This window comes from Pseudophryne corroboree, chromosome 2 (assembly GCF_028390025.1).
Source record: "Pseudophryne corroboree isolate aPseCor3 chromosome 2, aPseCor3.hap2, whole genome shotgun sequence".
Taxonomy (NCBI): Eukaryota; Metazoa; Chordata; class Amphibia; order Anura; family Myobatrachidae; genus Pseudophryne; species Pseudophryne corroboree.
In genome coordinates this window covers 2,658,087-2,683,020 of record NC_086445.1, presented here as the reverse complement: position 1 = coordinate 2,683,020, position 24,934 = coordinate 2,658,087, and the positions used below count along the sequence as shown (strand labels likewise).

The 24,934-nt window shown below is 46.9% G+C and overlaps 1 protein-coding gene across 1 annotated transcript in view; it reads right to left on the bottom strand.

Annotated features, from left to right (window-relative positions):
* Positions 1-3,508: 3,508 nt before the first annotated feature.
* LOC135051004 (transient receptor potential cation channel subfamily M member 2-like) overlaps positions 3,509-24,934 on the bottom strand; it is a 41,000-nt gene continuing 19,574 nt past the window's right edge. The window contains exons 5-6 of the mRNA XM_063957207.1: positions 18,191-18,260; positions 3,509-6,918 (exon numbers count right to left, since the gene is read on the bottom strand). Coding sequence (XP_063813277.1) covers positions 6,791-6,918; positions 18,191-18,260 — 198 coding nt within the window. The 3' untranslated portion in view covers positions 3,509-6,790. The remainder of the gene's footprint in view (positions 6,919-18,190; positions 18,261-24,934) is intronic.

The following is a 24,934-nucleotide window of genomic DNA, read 5'->3' as shown; positions in this document are numbered from 1 at the left end:
CCCCCATCTATTAAAGTCAAATTACTTTCTAAAAAATATTTAAAATGCCAGCTCTAATATATACTGCGGACGCCAGGCATATCTTATTACCATGTGCTATGAATGTGCGCTATACATTGCAAAACACTACATCCCATAAGAGAAAACAATACACCCACACATTATCTGAGTTCCAAAGCTCATTGATGTATATATTTGTTATTAAAAGGATATGTATTGAATATATCACAATGTACAGTATATATATAGTTACATGGTTACAATTTACACAGGAAGCAGTTATTACAAACTAATTCATTACAGACACGGGCAGCAATACAATTACCATCTCCCTCAATGCACTTTATGCACTAATCGCTCTAGTTCCTCCATCTTTAGCTGTGCCTCAACACCAGCTAACATCAGCAAAGTATTACCAACACACCATCTCGCTCAGGACCCTGGGGAAAAACAAGAAGCTCTTCTATGTGGCATCAGCTATATCTCTGAGACCGTTGGGGGTATACAGATCTCTTGCTATTGGTCTAGGGGAGGGAACTTTTTCATTCATGATGAGTCATTGGTCAGTGTGAGGGCTTTTGTTCAAGGTTGCTGGTCTCTGGTTTCCTGTCCATCACATGCTCCTTTGAATATATCTTTTGTTCCAGTAAAAGTGACTTCATATTCCTACATTTAATCATATCTACTCATGGCAATGTGCTACAACCGAATCACAGGCATCAAATGAATTTACACATTAATCTGGTTACTTTGATACCAAGCGCGACATGTCCATCTTGCTCCGCTCCAATAATACACATACATGACGTTACTCCATTATATAATTTGAAACCTTACGATGTCTGGTGCTTGATATGTTTAATTTTATTTGCTGTATGAAATATGTGTTGAATATATCTTTGTGGCATGTCTGTGTAAATGTGTATGTTACCATATGTTGCTGTGCGCGCTGTGCATATTAGCAAGCATAGCGACTCATAATGTGTGGAGTCTGTATGTTCTCTCTATGTAATATTTTTGACTTTGACATATAATGTACTTATCTGTAACAGGCAGCCTGTGCAGGAAGCAGACAACTGGTAGCAGCAACTGAGGAGGAAACTGCTGCTGACATCTGACACTCAGATATTATACCAGCCAGTGCTACCGGACTCTCTCCTGATGAACACAGCTCAGTCTAGGGTTTGGGTCATGTAATATCCTTATCTGTAGCTGGCAGCCTTGTGCAGGAAGAGGATAAGTGATATAACAGTACAATTTTTTGGCCAAAAAGGTCCTTGTACCAGTTTTCAATGTCTCCCATTACAATGGAAGCCTATGAGAGTGCCATTTAGCCACGCCTCCTTCACATATGAACATGCCCCTTTTCCGATTTTGTACCGGTTTTCAGCTGGGCAGTGTTGGAGGGTCTAACATTGCTCCTGACATCTTACACCCAGTATTATGTTACTCTCACCTTATGATTGCAGCATAGTCCATGACATGGATCATGTAATATACTTATCTGTAGCTGGCAGCTTTTTGCAGGAAGCTGATAACTGATAGCAGTAACTGAGGAGGACACTGCTGCTGACACCTTTCACAGGTGTTATAGCAGACAGTTCTTAATTACTGTAATCTTATCTGATAAAGGCAGCACAGTCTGGTATTTGGGTCACGTAATGTAAGTATCTGTTCAGGAAGCAGATAACTGATAGAAAGATTGGGGAGGATACTGCTGCTGCAATCTGATGCCCGTACATAATACCAGCCAGTGCTATGTTACTCCCACCTGATGAAGGCAGCATAGTCTGGGGTTTGGGTCATGTAATGTACTAATCTATAGTCAGCAGCCTTGTGCAGGAAGCAGATAGCTGATAGGAAGATTTTGTAGAATACTGCTGCTGACATCTGACACCTAGACATTATACCAGCCAGTGCTATTTACTCTCACCTGATGAAGGCAACATAGTGTGGGATATGGATCATGTAATATACTTGACTGTAGCTGGCCTGCAGCCTTGTGCAGGAAAAAGATAACTGAAAGCAGCGACTGGGGAGGAAAATGCTGCTAACATCTGACACACAGATATTATACCAGTCAGTGCTACATTACTCCCACCTGATGAAGGCAGCATAGTCTGGGATGTGATGTGAGGAAATATATTTATGAAGCTTAGACAAGGGATGCATAATTACTGTAATTTAGATATATATCAAAAATATGTTTTTCTGCTTCTGTTTAATGACAGACGACAGCCGCAGGTGAGGAACAGATCCGCTGACATATAATACGTTACACTGATATTACATATTTATACACTGGCAGAACATTGCTATATAGAGGTGTGTCAGCAGTTTACAGTATGAGGGGTAATTAGTATGGTACACTGCCCTAGGCACATGGCAAAGCTCCAACATCACTGCGGAATCACACACACCTTTATGTGAGACTAGCAGAGTGTATATGCGGTATACAGGAGGAAATGATGTGCGTATATAAGTGTTCTCCTGGATTCCTGGAAACACTTACAGGTATAAACAGGGGAGATTTGCTGCAACACTGAAGTGGGAAGAATTGCAGAGATTTGTGTCATTTTGTTTTATTGATTTTATTTGGAATATTATGAAAGTGACAGTTGGGATGAAGAGGATTATAATGAACAGTTTATTAACCACCTTGTAACAATATAGTTTCCTAATCGTACACATCTTCTCACCAGCATTACAGTGTGATTGTAAGTAAAGGTTTGTGCGCTATTCTCGTGACTCAGTAATGGGTACGTCTTCCCCAGCCGCTCACACAACACAATTCCTCATTTTTTGGTAACTATCTTCAAGATATGATTTCTATTATACATTTCTGCAGGTATTATAACTAATCATTTAGCCGCTATATAGCCTTCAGTGCGCAAGCAATTCCCTAAATATAAGTTGTCTATAAGTCTATAGCTTTTGTTATACATTATCCGCTGGGCAGGAGGTGTGTGTGTGTGTGTGTGTGTGTGTGTGTGTGTGTGTGTGTGTGTGTGTGTGGGATGGGGGGGTATGTGTGTATGGGGGCAGATGTGTGTGGGGGGGTATGTGTTGTGTGTGTGTATGGGTGCAGGTGTGTGTATGTGTGGGAGATGTGTATGTGTGTATGGGGGCAGCTGTGTGTGTATGTGTGGGAGATGTGTATGTGCATATGGGGGCAGATGTGTGTGTGTATGTGTGAGGGGAGTGTGTGTGGGGGTATGTGTGTGTACGGGGGCAGATGTGTGTGTGTGGGGGGGATGTGTGTGTATGTGCAAGGGGATGTGTGTGGGGCGGTATGTGATTGTGTGTATGAGAACAGATGTGTGTGTGTGTGTGTGTGTGTGTGTGTGTGTGTGAGGGGATGTGTGGGGGTATATGATTGTGTGTGTGTGTATGGGGGCAGATGTGTGTGTGGGGGGGGTGACTATGAATCTAAGTCTGTGCCACTTTTGGACCCTACACATTTGACGATTTGCCGCCAAGGTGCCTGACACCCAATACGGGGGGGGAGGGAAGGGTGGTTGACGGGGGGAGTGAAATATTCCATCTTGAATAGAACTCCCATCTTAGTCAATTTACCCCATGGAGTGGGGCTCTGACTTTAGAATTAGTCATTGTTTATGTACAGGAATCTGTCCTAATGTTTCAGTAGTAGACCCATGTTCCTCAGCTGTTGGATCAGTATTTGTCCCATGTTCCTCAGCTGCTAGATCAGTAGTGGTCCCATGTCTCTCGGCTGTTCAGTCACCAGTCGCCCCATGTTGCTGAGCTGATAGGCTAGTAGTGGTTCTTCATTACTCAGGTCAGTAGTGGTGCCATGTTGCTCAACTATTAGGTCTGTAATGGTCCAAAGTTGCCAAGCTGTTAGGTAAGTGGTAGTCCCATGTTCCTTGGCTGTTAGGTTAGAAGCGGTCCCGTGTTGATGACCATCTAGGTCAGTAGTTGTCCCATGTTGATGAACCTTTAGGTTAGTAGTGGTCCAATGTTCCTCAGCTGTTAGGTCAGTAGCAGTCCCATGTTGATGACCATCTAAGTCAGTAGTTGTCCCATGTTGATGACCCTTTAGGTCAGTAGTGGTCCAATGTTCCTCAGCTGTTAGGTCAGTAGCGGTCCCATGTTGATGACCATCTAGGTCAGTAGTTGTCCCATGTTGATGAACCTTTAGGTCAGTAGTGGTCCAATGTTCCTCAGCTGTTAGGTCAGTAGCGGTCCCATGTTGATGACCATCTAGGTCAGTAGTAGTCCCATGTTGATGACCCTTTAGGTCAGTAGTGGTCCAATGTTCCTCAGCTGTTAGGTCAGTAGCGGTCCCATGTTGATGACCATCTAGGTCAGTAGTAGTCCCAAGGGTGAGTGTACTGTATCTGTACATCACAAAACTTACCCAGAAGACTAAAAGATCTTAATATGTATAGTTCGGAGCAGAAAAGGAAAGGGAATTAATTATAGAAACTTCCAAATATGTCAAGTGTTTTTAGCTTGCAGGAAGGAGACATTTTTCATGAGGACATGTGGAGGGAGGGAGGATCAGGGGATATCAGAGGAAACATTAAGTCACAGAAAGGGTAGTGAATAAGTGGAATCAGTGATGTGCGGTGAGGTGAATGGCTGGGGAGGTACACATGGGAATGAGTCACGGGAGGCTCTGTCCCATCAGAGGTGGTAGAGACTAATATAGTAGAGCAATTGTAACATGCTTGGGTTAGACATATGAATATCCTTACAAAGAATTAAGATTCACATAGGGTTGAGGTTATCAAAAGGTTAAAAAGGTGCAGACTAGACGGGCCATGTGGTTCTTATCTGCCATCACATTCTATGTACCTATGTTAGTAATGGTCCCATGTTCCTCAGCTGTTGGGTCATGGACAGTGCTTCCATCAAAAATTGTGGGGCTCAGGACTGAGCATCAATTAGTGCGTAAACCAGTTTTTAAAAAGAAAAGAATGTCAAAGTTTGGGCTGTGGGGTTCAGTGTTATTATAACATGTCAGTCTATCATACTGATTATATTATACCTTAGTCTTGCCTCTCCCACTTCAGTATGATATGTAAATACCCTCATGGCAGCTCCACCTCTCACATACACATATATACGCCAACCACCTCCCTCTCACACACATAAACCCAGCCCTACCCCAGCCACCTACCTCTCACACACATATACTCCAGCCACCTAACTCTCACATGCATATACTCCAACCACCTACCTCTCACACACAAATACCCCTGACATTTACCTCTCACACATATATACTCCTGTCCCAGTCACCTTCCTCTCACACACATATACTCCAACCACCTATCTCTCACACACATAAACCCAGCCCTACCCCAGCCACCTAACTCTCACACACATATACTCCAACCACCTACCTCTCACACACAAATACCCCTGACATTTACCTCTCACACATATATACACCTGTCCCAGCCACCTACCTCTCACACACATATACTCTAACCACCTACCTCTCACACACAAATACCCCTGACATTTACCTCTCACACATATATACTTCTGTCCCAGCCACCTACCTCTCACACACATATACTCTAACCACCTACCTCTCACACACAAATACCCCTGACATTTACCTCTCACACATATATACTCCTATCCCAGCCACCTACCTCTCACACACATATACTCTAACCACCTACCTCTCACACACAAATACCCCTGACATTTACCTCTCACACATATATACTCCTGTCCCAACCACCTACCTCTCACACACATATACTCCAACCACCTACCTCTCACACACAAATACCCCTGACATTTACCTCTCACACATATATACTCCTGTCCCAGCCACCTACCTCTCACACACATATACTCCAACCACCTACCTCTCACACACAAATACCCCTGACATTTACCTCTCACACATATATACTCCTGTCCCAGTCACCTCACACACATTTACCCCAGCCAGCTACCTCTCACAGACAAATACCCCTGACATTTACCTCTCACACATATATACACCTGTCCCAGCCACCTACCTCTCACACACATATACTCTAACCACCTACCTCTCACACACAAATACCCCTGACATTTACCTCTCACACATATATACTTCTGTCCCAGCCACCTACCTCTCACACACATATACTCTAACCACCTACCTCTCACACACAAATACCCCTGACATTTACCTCTCACACATATATACTCCTGTCCCAGCCACCTACCTCTCACACACATATACTCTAACCACCTACCTCTCACACACAAATACCCCTGACATTTACCTCTCACACATATATACTCCTGTCCCAGCCACCTACCTCTCACACACATATACTCTAACCACCTACCTCTCACACACAAATACCCCTGACATTTACCTCTCACACATATATACTCCTGTCCCAACCACCTACCTCTCACACACATATACTCCAACCACCTACCTCTCACACACAAATACCCCTGACATTTACCTCTCACACATATATACTCCTGTCCCAGCCACCTACCTCTCACACACATATACTCCAACCACCTACCTCTCACACACAAATACCCCTGACATTTACCTCTCACACATATATACTCCTGTCCCAGTCACCTCACACACATTTACCCCAGCCAGCTACCTCTCACAGATAGATATATATACTGTATATACACAGTAGTCCTGTCCTCACTGCTGTCAGCCAGAGTTTCCCCGTGTGCTACTTGGTCTGCCATGATCCTGCAGACATAATGTTTCCTTCCTTTGACTTGTTTTAAACATGATGCTTTCTTGTGTTTCTACAGTATGTATTTGTCCATATTGTCATTTCTTTATGTCTCTTCCATGGCGGTGGCAGCTGCAGCAGCAAGTCCCCTCTCTGTCCGGGTCCAGTACTGCAGTCCTGGCAGTCCCCCCCTGAGGACGGCCCTGTACATAGAAACCTTCAGGTTCTGCAAGACAGAATATTATTTTAGAAAGAACATAATGCAAATGTGTAACCTGAATGTGTGCTGAAATCTGAGGCCGCTCCAGAAAACAGAACTGGATAATACTATCAGCAAATAGTCATATCTCATATTGTGGTCAGATCTAGTGGTAGATGAGTACTTAGAAGTAAAGAGATGAGCAAATATATGAGCAGGAAAGGGCCGCCAGAGCACGCTGACACTTGTAGTCCCATAGAGTGGTTGGGTATCATATGCCAGCGGTCAGGAGATTGACGGCAGCATCTCGATGGGGAGAATCTCAACAGGGGCTAGGTAAGTTTACTTACTTTCCGCCAATGCCTCCTAACTCCAACCCTCCCTTTCAGCAGCCTAAACCTAACCCTTTCCGCACTGCAGCCTGTCCCTAACCCTCGCCGGGGGGGGGGGGGGGGGGGGGGGCTAAACCTAACACCCCTTCCTGCAGCCTAAACCTCCCCTTCCTCCCCCGCAGCCTAACACTAACTCTCCCCGGGGGTACCTAAACCTGACGTACCTCCTTGCAGCCTTACCCTAATCCTCCCTTTCCCGGAGCCTAACCATAACCCTAATCCCACAGCCTAAACCTAACCTCCCCCCACGGCTTACCTGTCCACAGCCCTGGCAAACTCTCATTCGGGGGCAGAGATTCTGGCGTTGGTATTGGGATCCTTGTTGGGATTGCGGGGTCGGTATTTTATGCGCCAGGATTCTGACTGGATCCCCCTGAGATATCCAGCCGGAAACAGCAAATAACAGGCTTGGATGGGGACTGTCGCTTTAAAGACAGATATCTCCAGTTCACCAGGGTTGATTTAAAAAATCTGATACCCCTGGAAAGATGGGAACTTCAGATATCATAATATCATAATATAGCCTGTAGACTCAAGAGGACCCTGCCAGACTGTCCATCAAGCCCAAATGAAAAGGTGGCCCTGTGTGCTTTAACTGCTTCATGCAGCAATTTGCCAACACTTCATTTAGGAACTTCATAAATTTAATTTGATAAAAAATATTTACAGTACACAACAGTACATAATATAAACCCGTCTGTCTCTTCCTACACTACATAATATACACCCTTCTGTCTCTACCTACACAACATGATATACATCTGTCAGTCTCTTCTACACTACATAACATACACCCATCTGTCTCTTCCTACACTACATAATATACACCCGTCTGTCTCTTCTTACTGTTAGGTGCCGCGGTCCGCGGCGCCGCTCGGTCTGCTTCCGAGCGACGCTCACGGCCGCCGCACCTCCCTTCCTGCCCGCCCGGCGCCTAGCAACGCCAGGACGCCGTGCGCGCTGAGCCACTGGGTCCCTGGCAATGCCAGGACGCCGTGCGCGCTGAGCTGCCGGGTCCCTGGCAACGCTGGGACGCCGTGCGCGCGTAGCCGCCGGACCCTTAGTAACGGGGATGCCACAGACGAACCGCGTTCCCCGTTGCTTCCTATCAATCTATACACCTGTTAGCTCTGGTCGTGCAGCAGGGCAGCTGCACGACATTACTAATTAAGCTTCGCTGCAGCTATTGGAGGGCTCCCTGTTATATTCTCCCTCACTACCTGGCACAGACGCCGGTGATAGCTTCCTGTATGCTGTTCCTGCCTTGTAACGTCTGTTCCTGGTCAGCTGTATCTGGTCGATCCTGCTCCCTGTGCTCCTGAGTCCTGGAGTTCTGAAGCCGGTCCTGGGAATCCTTCTTGTTCAAGTGAACCTGTTGCAGTCATCTGGGGGTTCTCGTTTGTTGGGGTTCTCTCCCGGTTTCGTGAGTAGCGGCCTAGGCCGCTTAGTCCTTTTGGTACTTTTTGTATTGGTGGTTTTTGCGGAGGTTTCCGCTTTTCACTGTCCTCCCCGGAACTCGGCGGTGCCGTGTGGGGAGAGTATAGAGATATCTTTTGTTGTTCTTTTCTTTTGGCGGCGTGCCGCACATATATTTAGTTTTAGGGTAGTTAGTAGCCCCTAGCTTCTGTTTGCGTTAGTTAGAGGTCCCCTTGTTATTATCCTGTCTCGGTTCACGCTTTGTCTCACGCTAAGACCAGGGGGCATCGGAGTTGGGCAGACCTAATCCGCCCTTCAAACGTGGCTGCCGTGGGCCCAAGAAAGGCGTGAACTGACCATACGGGTAAAACAACGGAGGTAGGGTGCTAGGGGCTATTCCCGTTCTCTCCCTATTTCAGCGTCACGTCCTGGTGCTCTGGACTCACTTCACAACATCTTTCTAGTTCAGGAACGTAACATTATCACCGGCCCAAAAACACACACAAAAAAAAAAAGTTATTTGTATTTGGTGGGCTTTGAAATTCGGCCTCATGAATCCGGCAGTATTAGGACCGAATCCCAGCCAGCTTTTGGCCAACCAGATTCAGGAACTAACTCAGATGGTTCAGGATCTTACTCTTCGGGTGAGATCGCAGGAAGATCTTTTGCGAGCCTCCCCGAGTATGATTCCAGAACCAAAGATGCATCTACCTGACCGTTTTTCGGGTAACCGAAAGGATTTTTTTAATTTCAAGGAAGCTTGTAAGCTTTATTTTCGTTTAAGGCCCCGATCCTCTGGTACTGAGTCTCAACGGGTCGGGATTGTTATGTCATTACTACAAGGCGATCCACAAACCTGGGCTTTTGGGCTAAAAGCCGATGATGTTGCCTTGCTATCTGTAGATGCCTTTTTTAAGTCCTTAGGCCTTTTGTATGATGACCCTGATAGAGAAGCGTCGGCTGAGAGCTACCTGCGTGCACTTAAGCAAGGGAAAAATCCAGCAGAGGCGTATTGTACCGAGTTTCGCCGTTGGTCGAACGACTGTGGCTGGAATGATCCGGCCCTGCGCAGTCAGTTTCGCCTCGGTTTGTCCTTCAGTACCCCGCTCCAGAGACTCTAGACAAACTCATGGAGCTTGCTATTAAAATTGATCGTCGTCTCCGGGAAAGGAGGGCTGAAAGAGGAGCTAGTTTCAGGCCTAGTCCATGTGTGTATACTTTCCCTGAGGACGTCGAGGAGCCCATGCAAATGGGTCTCTCCCGGCTGTCCCCAGAGGAAAGAACCAGAAGGCTAAATTCTGGTCTTTGCTTGTATTGTGGTGGCAAGGGACATATCGCACGTAATTGCCCGAATAAGCAGGGAAACGCTCTGACCAAGTGAATTGTGAGGGGGTTCACTTGGGTCTGCAGTTAATCTCCTCTAATGATTCCTTATTAGTTCCTGTAAAAATTTCCTTTGGTAGCCTCAGTTCGTTGGTGTCGGCCTTCGTCGACAGTGGAGCTGCGGGAAATTTCATGGATCTTGGTTGGGCTCAGGCTTTGGGCGTTCCACAGATACCTATGGATAAACGTATCACCATGCACGGCTTGGATGGTGGTCCGCTTTCTAACGGGGTAATCACTCACCGCACACCTCCAGTATAACTAACAGTGGGGGCCCTACATTCAGAGAAAATCGAATTTTACCTTACCCATTGTCCGGCTGTCCCCGTAGTTCTGGGTCACCCCTGGCTTGCCTTTCATAATCCCACCATAGATTGGCAGTCTGGGGAGATTTCCCGATGGGGTCCCTTTTGTGTTAAGGAATGTATTTCCCGTCCAGTCCGGGTTGCGGCAGTCACCCCAGAACTTATTCCTTTGGAATATCAAGACTTTGCCGACGTTTTCTCCAAGTGTAATGCGGATATTCTGCCTCCTCATCGGTCCTATGACTGCGCTATTGACTTAGTTCCCGGTGCCTCTTTACCTAAGGGGAGATTATATGCCCTGTCTGGGCCGGAAACTACGGCAATGAATGATTATGTACAGGAGAGCCTAAAAAAAGGCTTCATTAGGCCCTCGAAATCTCCATTGAGTGCAGGGTTCTTTTTTGTTGAGAAAAAAGATGGGTCGCTCAGACCATGTATTGATTTTCGGGCTTTGAATAAAATCTCTGTTAAAAACACCTACCCCTTGCCACTGATTTCAGTACTATTTGATCAGCTCCAGACTGCCGTTATCTTTTTCAAGATCGATCTTAGAGGGGTTTACAATCTCATCCGAATTAAATCTGGGGATGAGTGGAAGACGGCTTTCAGCACACAGTCGGGACATTATGAATACCTGGTGATGCCGTTTGGGCTGTCAAATGCTCCTGCTGTATTTCAAGATCTCATTAACGACGTCCTTCGCGACTTTCTAGGAAAGTCCGTGGTCGTTTATTTAGACGACATTTTGATTTACTCCGAGTCTTTAGAACAACATATTACCCATGTGCGACTGGTCCTTTAGAAGTTACGGGGAAATCATTTATACGCCAAACTGGAGAAATGTGATTTCCACATCACAGAAGTGTCCTTCCTGGGGTATATTATTTCTCCTAAGGGGTTTTTCATGGAACCAAAAAAACTCCAGGCCATCCTAAATTGGGCACAACCCACGAACTTAAAAGCAATTCAGCGCTTTTTAGGGTTTGCAAATTACTATAGGCGTTTTATTCATACCTTCTCTGATTTGGTTGCTCCTATAGTAGCATTGACTAAAAAAGGAGCGGACCCTTCCAATTGGTCGCCTGAAGCCAAGTCTGCCTTTCTGGCCTTAAAGCAGGCCTTTGTCTCAGCTCCAGTGCTCAGACACCCTAACCCGGAGCTCCCCTTTATTGTCGAGGTAAATGCCTCAGAGGTTGGAGTGGGGGCTATCCTTTCTCAGGAAGACCCGGAGTCTCAGGAATTACACCCATGTGCCTTCATGTCCAGGAAATTCTCCTCCGCAGAATCCAACTATGATGTTGGTAATCGAGAATTGTTGGCAGTTAAATGGGCTTTCGAGGAGTGGAGGCATTGGCTGGAAGGAGCTAGGCATACCATTACGGTGTTTACTGACCACAAGAACCTGCAGTATATTGAGTCAGCTAAACAGCTTAATGCTCGACAGGCACGTTGGGCGTTGTTTTTTACTTGTTTCAGGTTTATTATCACCTTCAGGCTCGGTTCCAAGAATACAAAAGCCGATGCCCTGTCACGTTGTTTTCTTCCGGTTCACAACAACCACCCGGCTACTACCCCCATAGTTCCATCGTCTGTCATCCGGTCTGGCCTCACACAGAATTTATTTACACAGCTATTCCAGCTTCAGTAGCAGGCTCCCAAAGTCACTCCTGCAGATCGTCTCTTCGTCCCTGAATTTCTGAGAGGCACTGTTCTAGCTGAGTTTCATGATAATAAGGTTTCTGGTCATCCGGGTATCACTAAGACCTTGGAGTTAATCTCTCACTCAGTGTGGTGGCCTAATCTTTCTAAAGATGTAAGGGAATTTGTCCGTTCCTGTCAGGTTTGTGCTCAGTACAAGGTATCTCGATCGTTGCCGGTCGGGCAACTCATACCTTTAGCCATTCCTCTCAGGCCATGGTCACATATATCCATGGATTTCGTGGTGGACCTTCCTCTTTCAGCTGGATTTCGAGTCATTTGGGTGGTAGTAGACCGTTTTAGTAAGATGGCCCACTTCATTGCTCTCCCCCGATTACCCTCTGCTCAAGGGTTGGCAGTTTTATTTCTCCGCCATGTGTTCAGGCTCCATGGTTTACCCAGGGATATTGTCTCTGATTGGGGACCGCAATTCATCGCCCGTTTCTGGAAACGTTTTTGTGCCTCATTAAATATGAAACTCTCTTTAACATTTGGGTACCATCCACAGTCTAACGGACAAACTGAACGTGTTAATCAGTCGTTAAAACAGTATTTACGGCTATATTCGGCCAAACTTCAGAATGATTGGTCTGAATTTCTTCCTTTGGCCGAGTTTGCCTATAATAACTCTTGTCATTCTTCCACCAAGGAGTCCCCATTCTTTTCGGTCTTGGGCTTTCATCCTAGAGCCAATTCTTTTTACCCTCATTTTCCAGTCTCCTCGTTGACCTTAACTTCCCGTCTCAGAATGATTTGGAAAAAGGTGCACCTTGCCCTTAAGAAGGCTGCCTTCCGAGAAAAAAAAAATTCTGATAGGTTCCGACACCCATGCACTTTTAAGGTGGGAGATAAGGTGGGGTTGTCAACCCGCAACATCAAGCTCCGACAACCCTCGGCTAGATTGGGACCCAAATTTATTGGACCGTTCCTTATCATTAAGAAGGTCAACCCAGTTGCTTTTCGGCTACGCTTGCCTAAATCACTCAAAATTGGCAATACTTTTCACTGTTCCCTTCTGAAGCAGTATTTTTCTTCCAGGAGATTCCCTCGGAAGACTTCCCAGGGTAGACCTCCGGTGGATGTTCAGGGGCAACAAGAGTTCTTGGTGGAGAAGGTTTTAGATTCCAAAGTTTCTCGGGGCCGGCTTTATTTTTTGGTTCACTGGAAAGGCTATGGCCCGGAAGAAAGGTCTTGGGTCCTGGATAAGGATCTACATGCCCCTAAACTTAAGAGATTATTCTTTCAGGAATTTCCTCAGAAACCCGGCTTTAGGGGTTCTTTAACCCCTCCTCAAGGGGAGTACGGTTAGGTGCCGCGGTCCGCGGCGCCGCTCGGTCTGCTTCCGAGCGACGCTCAAGGCCGCCGCACCTCCCTTCCTGCCCGCCCGGCGGCTAGCAACGCCAGGACACCGTGCGCGCTGAGCCGCCGGGTCCCTGGCAACGCCAGGACGCCGTGCGCGCTGAGCCGCCGGGTCCCTGGCAACACTGGGACGCCGTGCGTGCGTAGCCGCCGGACCCTTAGCAACGGGGACGCCACAGACGAACCGCGTTCCCCGTTGCTTCCTATCAATCAATACACCTGTTAGCTCTGGTCGTGCAGCAGGGCAGCTGCACGACATTACTAATTAAGCTTCGCTGCAGCTATTGGAGGGCTCCCTGTTATATTCTCCCTCACTACCTGGCACAGACGCCGGTGATAGCTTCCTGTATGCTGTTCCTGCCTTGTAACGTCTGTTCCTGGTCAGCTGTATCTGGTCGATCCTGCTCCCTGTGCTCCTGAGTTCTGGATTTCTGAAGCCGGTCCTGGGAATCCTTCCTGTTCAAGTGAACCTGTTGCAGTCATCTGGGGGTTCTCGTTTGTTGGGGTTCTCTCCCGGTTTCATGAGTAGCGGCTTCTGCCGCGTGTTGCGGCCTAGGCCGCTTAGTCCTTTTGGTACTTTTTGTATTGGTGGTTTTTGCGGAGGTTTCCGCTTTTCACTGTCCTCCCCGGAACTCGGCAGTGCCGTGTGGGGGAGAGGACAGTGATATCTTTTGTTGTTCTTATCCTTTGGCGGCGTGCCGCACATAAATTTAGTTTTAGGGTAGTTAGTAGCCCCTAGCTTCTGTTTGCGTTAGTTATAGGTCCCCTTGTTATTATCCTGTCTCGGTTCACGCTTTGTCTCACGCTAAGACCTGGGGGCATCGGAGTTGGGCAGACCTAATCCGCCCTTCAAACGCGGCTTCCGTGGGCCCAAGAAACCATAGTCACTCAGGCGTGAACTGACTACACGGGTAAAACAACGGAGGTAGGGTGCTAGGGGCTATTCCCGTTCCCTCCCTATTTCAGCATCACGTCCTGGTGCTCTGGACTCACTTCACAACATCTTTCTAGTTCTGAGCATCAGGAACGTAACACTTACACTACATAATATACACCCTTCTGTTTCTTCCTACACTACATGATATACACCAGTCTGTCTCTTCCTACACTACATGATATACACCCGTCTGTCTCTTCCTACACTACATAATATACACTCGTCTGTCTCTTCCTACACTACATAATATACACTCGTCTGTCTCTTCCTACACTACATGATATACACCCGTCTGTCTCTTCCTACACTACATAATATACACTCGTCTGTCTCTTCCTACACTACATGATATACACCCGTCTGTCTCTTCCTACACTACATAATATACACTCGTCTGTCTCTTCCTACACTACATGATATACACCCGTCTGTCTCTTCCTACACTACATAATATACACCCATCTGTCTCTTCCTACACTACATGATATACACCCGTCTGTCTCTTCCTACACTACATAATATACACCCAACTGTCTCTTCCTACACTACATGATATACACCCGTCTGTCTCTTCCTACACTACACAATATAAACCCGTCTGTCTCTTCTTACACTACATAATATACACCCTTCTGTCTCTTCCTACACAACATGATATACATCTGTCAATCTCTTCTACACTACATAACATACACCAGTCTGTCTCTTCCTACACTACATAATATACACTCGTCTGTCTCTTCCTACACTACATGATATACACCCGTCTGCCTCTTCCTACAGTACAAGCTATAATGTAGGAAGTATATCTTGTACTGTAGTGCCCTTTCCACCTCCTTTGGACTTTCTCAATGGTCCTCCACCCGTACTCACAATCTCGGCCACTCCCTCGACCTTGTCTTCACCCACCGATGTGATCTCTCTGATTTCTCTAACTCTTCCTTCCCTCTCTCTGACCACCATCTACTTTCTTTCACCCTCTCATCTTCCCCTCTCCCCGCCACGGCCAGACCCACCATCACCAGACGCAATCTCGTGTCTCTCAACCCCGCTATCCTGTCCTCCTTCGAGACCTTCCTCTCTCCTCTTTCCACTATGACTTGTCCCAACCAGGCAGCCTCCTTCTATAACTCTTCCCTTACCAATGCTCTCAACTCTGTGGCCCCCCTCTTCTCTGTCCCCCTCAGCCACTCCAAGCCCCAACCCTGGCACACCAAACTTACACGATTCCTACAAAAATGTTCACGCGCCGCAGAACGCTCCTGGAGGAAATCTCACTCTCTGGCAGATTCCTTCATTACAAGTTTATTCTCTCCTCCTACAGCTCCGCTCTTTCCCTCGCCAAGCAATCCTTTTTCCAAGCACTCATCTCTTCTCAGTCCTCCAGTCCACGCCGACTCTTTGAAACTTTCAACACTCCTTCACCCCCCTCCTCCCACACTGCCACTGACTTTGCCTCCTTCTTCATCTCCAAGATTGAGGTTATCCAAAATTACATCTCCTCCCGTCACCCCTCTGCCCCCACCATCCCTGCCCTCCATCTATCCCACCCTGTCCTGTTTCCTTCCCACCTCAGACAAGGAAGTCCACTCCCTCATTTTATCCTCCCCCCTCTCAACCTGCCCCTTGAACCCCCTCTCCGCCTGTCTTCTCCACTCCCCCCCCCCCCCACTGCCTGTTTCCACCCTGCTCACCTCTTTAACCTATCGCTCTCTACCGGCATCTTTCCCTCACCATTCAAACATGCTCTGGTGTCCCCTATTCTCAAAAAAACCAACCTCGACCCTTCATCACTCACTAGCTACCACCCCATCTCTCTTATCCCTTTTGCCTCCAAACTACTTGAACGACTGGTCTACAGCCATCTCACTAGCTACCTCTCTGTCAACTCCATCCTTGATCCACTACAATCTGGCTTTCGCCCACTCCACTCCACCGAGACTGCCCTGGTAAAAGTCACCAATGACCTGCTTTCGGACAAATCCAAGGGCCACTTCTCTCTGCTCATCCTTCTGGACCTCTCTGCTGCCTTTGACACCATGGATCACCCTCTCCTCCACCGCACACTCCAAAACATTGGCCTCTCTAGCACCGTCCTTGACTGGTTTAACTCATACCTCACTAACCGCTTCTTCTCTGTCTCTGCCTCTGGAACCACCTCACACCCTCCCATCCTTCCTGTTGGTGTCCCTCAGGATTCTGCCTAGGCTCCCTTCTGTTCTCCCTGTACACCTCTTCCCAGGGTGCGCTCATTAACTCCTTTGGCCTTCAATACCACCTTTATGTGGATGACACACAACTCTACCTCTCCTCTCCTGATCTGTCCCCCTCTGTCCTCTCTCAGGTCTCCAGCTGCCTCTCTGCTATCTCCTCCTGGATGTCTGAGCACTCTTTGAAGCTCAACATGGACAAAACTGAACTCATTATCTTTCCCCCAGCCAGAGCAACACCCCCTACAAATATTTCTATCACTGTTGACAACACCACCATCTTCCCCGTTCCCCAACTCCGCTGCCTGGGCGTCACTCTTGACTCCTCCCTCTCCTTTGTACCCTACATCCAAGCTCTGGCGCAATCTTGTCGGTTCCAGCTATGCAACATTGCTTGCATCAGGCCATTTCTCTCCCAGAGTGCAACTAAACTTATCATCCACTCACTGGTCATCTCACGACTCGACTACCGCAATGTTCTCACTGGCCTCACTTGCTCCCACCTCGCTCCCCTCCAATCTGTCCTGAACTGAGCAGCTAGGCTTTTCTACCTCTCTCGTCGCTCCACATCTGCTACTCCCCTTCCCCAATACCTGCACTGGCTCCCATTCCTCTACAGAATCCTCTTCACACCTCACCCTCACATACAAGGCCATCTCTAATTCCATTGCTCCCTACATCTTTAACCTCCTCTCCCTTCATACTCCCTCCCGCCCACTACGGTCGGCCGAAGACCGTCACCTCTCCTCTGCCCTGGTTATTACTTCTCATGCACGAGTTCAATATTTTGCCCATGCTGCACCCCTTCAGTGGAATGCGCTCCCCCGCTCCATTAGACTCTCCCCGACCTTGCAAAGCTTCAAACGGGCACTGAAAACCCACCTATTCATCAAAGCTTACCCTCCCTATGCATAACCTAGTCCTGAGGCTGCTCCTCCATCCCCCTGCCTCATGCCGTGACCATCTCTGCTTTGCATGCATACTGCCATCAGGCTACCTCCCGCTTGCTTGCACCTCATGTCATCTGTATGTCGCCCCTCCCCACTAGATTGTTAGCTCTTCAGAGCAGGGCCCTCTTTCCTCTTGTTGTCAAAGCCCTCTTCTCGACACATTTCACTCAGCTACCATCTTTACCTGCTTTTTCTCCTGCTGGTAAAGGCTCCTCTCTATCTATGGCCGCCAGCCCCAAGTAGTACAATGATTACTCCCTCGCTACTTACATCTAAGCTGTATTATGTATGAGAATTGTGGTACTCTTTGTTACCTGCACTCTATTTTTGTTATTTATTTACTGTTATGCTAAGTTTTGTCTCCCTCTACTGTCCTTTGTATGGCGCTGCAAAACACTTGTGGCGCCCTATAAATAAAATGTAATAATAATATACACCAGTCTGTCTCTTCCTACACTACATGATGTACATCCGTCTGTCTCTTCTTACACTACATGATATACACCCATCTGTCTCTTCCTACACTACATAATATACATCCGTCTGTCTCTTCTTACACTACATGATATACACCCATCTGTCTCTTCCTACACTACATAATATACACCCGTCTGTCTCTTCGTACAGTTTGTAATAAAACCTTTCTTACCTAGTATCTGATCTTTGCTGGTAGAACCATTCTCTGTGAGTGTAGAAATGATCCCTGTGAGATAATCCATCTGTCATGGAGAAAGTGGGGTCAGTATTAGGCATGAGACCCCTAGACATGTCGGGGCTTTTGCAGATGGAAGTAAGACATCACCACATTAATTTCATTTTATTCCTTACTAGTTGGAAAACTCTTCCCTCTGCACCATGATCAGAGCATTGTAATTCTACACACATTGCTGATACATTAAATGGGTCACAGGTCCCCAACACCATTAGGAAACAATTAAGCATGGGTTTGGTAATACCCACCCTTCTACACAGTCTGCTGGCAATTATGGCAAGATGTACTAAACGAAAAATGCAGTAAAACCCCCGTTTTGGGAGGTTTTACCGCATTTTTAAATGTACTAACCCCCGCTACCTATGTATCAATGCAGAGGGTATCACCTTCTTTTTATGGCGTGTGGTCTATAACGTATTGAAAGAGCACTACTGTGTGGTCTAATGTGACTAAAGAGCAATATGATGTGGTGTAATGTAAATAAGGGGCATTATTGTGTGGTCTAATGTGAATAAAGAGCAATATGATGTGGTGTAATGTAAATAAGGGGCATTATTGTGTGGTCTAATGTGACTAAAGAGCAATATGGTGTGGTGTAATGTGACTAAAGAGCAATATGATGTGGTGTAATGTGAATAAGGGGCATTATTGTGTGGTCTAATGTGACTAAAGAGCAATATGGTGTGGTGTAATGTGACTAAAGAGCAATATGATGTGGTGTAATGTAAATAAGGGGCATTATTGTGTGGTCTAATGTGAATAAAGAGCAATATGATGTGGTGTAATGTAAATAAGGGGCATTATTGTGTGGTCTAATGTGACTAAAGAGCAATATGGTGTGGTGTAATGTGACTAAAGAGCAATATGATGTGGTGTAATGTGAATAAGGGGCATTATTGTGTGGTCTAATGTGACTAAAGAGCAATATGGTGTGGTGTAATGTGACTAAAGAGCAATATGATGTGGTGTAATGTGAATAAGGGGCATTATTGTGTGGTCTAATGTGACTAAAGAGCAATATGGTGTGGTGTAATGTGACTAAAGAGCAATATGATGTGGTGTAATGTAAATAAGGGGCACTACTGTGTGGTCTAATGTGACTAAAGAGCAATATGATGTGGTGTAATGTAAATAAGGGGCACTACTGTGTGGTCTAATGTGAATAAAGAGCAATATGATGTGGTGTAATGTAAATAAGGGGCACTACTGTGTGGTCTAATGTGAATAAAGAGCAATATGGTGTGGTGTAATGTAAATAAGGGGCACTACTGTGTGGTCTAATGTGAATAAAGAGCAATATGGTGTGGTGTAATGTAAATAAGGGGCACTACTGTGTGGTCTAATGTGAATAAAGAGCAATATGGTGTGGTGTAATGTAAATAAGGGGCACTACTGTGTGGTCTAATGTGAATAAAGAGCAATATGGTGTGGTGTAATGTAAATAAGGGGCACTACTGTGTGGTCTAATGTGAATAAAGAGCAATATGATGTGGTGTAATATAAATAAGGGGCACTACTGTGTGGTCTAATGTGAATAAAGAGCAATATGATGTGGTGTAATGTAAATAAGCGGAACTAATGTGAGGAGTAAAGTGATACTACTGTGTGATGTAACATGAATAAGAGACACTATTGCATGATATAATGTGAATAAACTACTGTACAGGGCTGTGTGCTCCTGTACTGTATGACAGGCAGCACACGGCAGTGTTACAATGTTGCGCCTATGCGCTCCATTATAACCAATGGTGGGAACTTTGAGGTCAGCGGTTGACCGAGAGTAACCTCACCGCTGACCACAAAGTTCCCACCATTGGTTACAATGGAGCGCATAGGCGCTACATTGTAACACTGCCGTGTGCTGCCTGTCATACAGTACAGGAGCACACAGCCAATCAGGAGGGTGCCAAACGTGGCGCTCCCTGATTGGCTGATGGAACCTTCTTGGACTTAAGTCAGAGGGGGTTCCAGGCATTCGGGGAAAGGGGTCCCATGTGAAAACATGGGGCCCCTTTCAGTTCGTGGTCGGGTATCCGTTTTTTTTTTTTTTCAAGTACGTGGATTACAAAAGGATTACAAGCAGAGGAGCCTTCAACCATGGATTATGTGAGTATAATTTTTTCAACAGGTACACCATGGATTCTACTGGAGAAGAGGACCGACCTGCGTGGGAACATAGGCAAGTATGTATGTATGTATGTATGTATGTATGTTGGTGTGCATGTATGTATTAAAGTTATACTTTCAAGGTGTGTGTGTGTGATGTCTTTTTTGGGGTATTTTTTTAGTAGTAGTACAACAGGTACCAGGGGGCCCGTTTTTCCGCCGCATGCTGGTACTTGTGGTTCTCCAAGTACCAGCTTGCGGGGAGGCTTGCTGGGCCTTGTAGTACTGCTACTAAAAACAATATTCATAACTTTCAACAAAGGCTATCAGCCCCCCATCCGCAGCCCATTGGATGGGGGGGACAGCCTCGGGCTTCACCCCTGGCCCTTGGGTGGCTGGGGGGGGGACCCCTTGATTGAAGGGGTCCCCACTCCCCCAGGGTACCCCGGCCAGGGGTGACTAGTTGGATATTTGATGCCACGGCCGCAAGGCACTGTATAAAAGTGACCCCCGGCTGTGGCATTATCTGTCCAGCTAGTGGAGCCCGGTGCTGGTTTCTAAAATACGGGGGACCCCTACTCTTTTTGTCCCCCGTATTTTTGGAACCAGGACCAGGCGCAGAGCCCGATGCTGGTTGCTTAAATATGGGGGAACCCCTGTCCATTTTTTCCCCATATTTCTGCAACCAGGATCGGCTCAAAGAGCCCGAGGCTGGTTTGGCTTAGGAGGGGGGACCCCACGCAATTTCAACCTTTTTCTTTCTAGTTTCCAAGCTGCAGCACCTTCCCAGGCGTATTGCGCAAGTGTTCTCAGACTATCTGGTAACTATTTGTGTGCCTGAGGTTTATTCAAGCTCCTGTTTGTAGTACTGTGATTTTCTCTGACATTGCTGCATTCCATAATTTCCCACTGATCTCCACTTCACCAACATAAGCCACAGTCCGGCCAGGTAGTTTGTCTGCAGCCATTCACAGCCCAGCAGGGGGTTTAAAGGAAGTCCAGTTGCAGCTTTCTGGGCCTGAGCAACTTAGTCACAACCCTACTGTGACTACAGAAGTCCTGCTTCCTGAGTTACAGCGTTCATCATCTATGCACCAGGCTCTCACCAGTTTCAGTCTGGTTCTATCAGCCTTACCGGTTCCAGTTAAGTTCTACCAGCCACACCGGTACAGGCCAGTTCTACTAGCCACACCGGTACAGGCCAGTTCTACCAGCCACACTGGTTCCAGCTGGTTCTACAAGCTTTATAGGGTTCCAGTCCGGTTCTACTTGCCTCTTCGGTTCCAGTCTGGTTCTACAAGTCTTAGCGGCTCCAGTCCGGTTCTCGAAGCCTCACCGTTTCCAGTCCAGTTCTACAAGCCTTAACAGTTACAGTCCTGTTCTCCAAGACTCACCGGTTCCAGTCCAGTTCTGCAAGTCTCACCGGTTCCAGTCCGGTTCTACCAAGCTTCACCGGTTCCAGTCCGCTTTTACCATAGTCTTACCGGTTCAGTCCATAATTACCAGAGTCTCATTCCAAGTGTCATCATCCCGGTACTAGCCTGATCAGCACTCCAGTCCAGTTTTAATCTAGTTCAGCTCGGAACTTCTTCACAAGTGATCCAGCATCTTTAGTATCACTTACTGCAATACCTTACCAAAGACTCCTCGAGCTTAAATATTACAAAGCAGTTCTCACTGCCACCACCTATTCATGTGAAAGAGCTATATTCTGCCTACTAATTTCATTCCAGTTCCGGTGTCCACAAATCCCGTGCCGAATCCATCCGCAGGTAAGCCTGAGTCGTGACGCCTACAGGCATTTATCAGTCTGAAATGTCCCAGTCTGCATCAAAGTATTTCCACTACTGTTTATCATCCTATACGCCATGCTGTTTTGGACAGTGTCTCCTGGAACTGCTGGAGGTAGCACACCACTTGCTGGACATATAGATGAGAGCAAATTTAACTTAGATATCTCTATTAAGTCAAGTGTGCTTCACACTATGTTGCGCTTATTTGCAGCCAGAACTACTTTGTTACTTTTTTGCTTCAATTTCTCATTTTTTGGTTGTGACACATGTTTATGAACATTCACTAGCCTTGATACAGTTTAATCATTTGTTTGCAATCTTATATATATTGAGCACCAGAACAGATAACACACAGGACTGACACATAAATAAAGAAATGCTGCAGAGAACGGCACAATTTAAAAAGTTGCAGAGAAAATCACAAAAAGAACATATTAGAAGACAACGGGTGGGATGTAGTAACATACATCGCCGCCCCTCACCGCCCATCGTAGCGATGTTGATCGCATATGTACTAACAAATGCGATCAACATCGCAATGCAGTGACGGAGGCCAGTGGCGTAACTAGAAATTTTTCTCCCCCAAGCCAAAAAATCCTTCACCCCCCCCTCCCCCCATACACCCCGTAATTGGCACTAGCAAAGGTAGAAAAATGCGCGCACCGCAGGCGTGCGCTGGCAAAAAGGGGTGTGGCTTTGTCTAAATGGGCATGGCTTTGCGTGGAGGGCATGGCATTGCAGGAAAAGAATACCTTATACCCCAGTTTTGCAACCTGCACGCCCAGACGTTGGCCACCACAGGAAAGAAAAATAATCCTGATTCATGCCCCTTACATTATTTGTCATTTTTCCTCCTTATAGTAATGCCCAGTATACATTATTCCACATACTGCAATGGCCCTTAGACATTATTCCACACACAATCAGTGATCGCGCTGAGCCCAAAAAAAAGTGGGTCCCAGGGACCCTTCACTTTTAAAAATTGGGGTCCTACCGGTCTTTTTCTGGGTCCCATCGGAATGAAGGTTCTTATTAATTTTAATCTTGTTTGGACACTACAAAAGTGTTGCAAGGTGGGGGGATGGGGGGTGACAATGCTGCTGGGCTGTGTAGCATGCAGGACACCCTGCACCAGAGCTGTAACTAGACATTTTGGTGCCCTTAGGCAGAAAGTGAATTGGTGTTAGACCACATAGACCATAAAGAACAGGTAGTGCGCGCCGTAGGCGCGTCGCAAAATTTTAGGGGCGTGGCTTCATAGGGAAGGGGCGTGACCACATAATAGTGTCAATTCACATTACACCACACAGTAGTGGCGCTTATGCACATTGCACCAGGTAGAACCTCCTATGCACACTGATCCAGGTAGATCACGTCATACACTTTGCTCCAGGTACAGCACGTCATACACTTTGCACCAGGTACAGCACGTCATACACTTTGCACCAGGTACAGCACGTCATACACTTTGCACCAGGTAGAGCACGTTATCATACACTTTGCATCAGGTAGAGCATGTTATCATACACATTGCCGCTAGGTAGAGCAAGTTATCATACACATTGCCGCTAGGTAGAGCACGTTATCATACACATTGCGTCAGGTAGAACACGTTATTATACACAATGCGCCTGGTAGAGCACGTTATTATACACAATGCGCCTGGTAGAACACGTTATTATACACAATGCGCCTGGTAGAGCACGTTATAATACACATTGCACTAGGTAGAACACGTTATTATACACAATGCGCCTGGTAGAGCACGTTATTATACACATTGCACTAGGTAGAGCACGTTATCATACACATTGCGCCAGGTAGAGCACGTTATCATACACATTGCGCCTGGTAGAGCACGTTATTATACACATTGCACCAGGTAGAGCACGTTATCATACACATTGCGCCAGGTAGAACACGTTATTATACACATTGCGCCTGGTAGAGCAAGTTATCATACACATTGCGCCAGGTAGAACACGTTATCATACACATTGCGCCAGGTAGAACACGTTATCATACACATTGCACCAGGTAGAGCACGTTATCATACACATTGCGCCAGGTAGAACACGTTATTATACACATTGCTCAGGTAGAACACGTTATTATACACAATGCGCCTGGTAGAGCACTGAGGCACATTGCAGTAACCACTCACTTATCACCTCCAGTTGGACGAAGGGGCCGTTTGACACAAGTGGCTCCGCCCCCAGCAGCAACTCACTGACACTCACCATTTTTTCTGACAGCACAGTGCAGTGAGTGCACTGGCACAAGTAGCCAGCCTGCGCCTGTAGTAGCCACAGCCTGGAGGAGCTCTATGTGAAATCGCAAGCAGAGGCTGTTCTCTGGCAAGAAGGAGCTCGTCCAATCGCTTCCCCTGACGGGCTGGCCACTGCTAAATATACCGATAATCAGTTCCAACTGTGTCAAAGTAGTGGAGCCCCAGGTGCAATGGGAAAGTCAGTGTCACTGCACAGTTGTACTGATTCCTGGTATATTTAGCAGTGGCCAGCCCGTCAGGGGAAGCGATCGGAGGAGCTCCTTCTTGCCAGCCTCTGCTTGCGATTTCACAGATAGCTCCTTCATGCTGCGGCGCCGGCTGGCTACTTGTGCCAGTGCACTCACTGCACTGTGCTGTCAGAAAAATGGTGTCAGTGAGGCCCTGACACTCTGCGCGGCCTCACATTGCACACACGGAGCTTGCAGCCCCCGGACATCCCGCATCTGCACCAGCTACTCCAGGTGAAGCGGGGCGATGCAGCACTGTCTACTG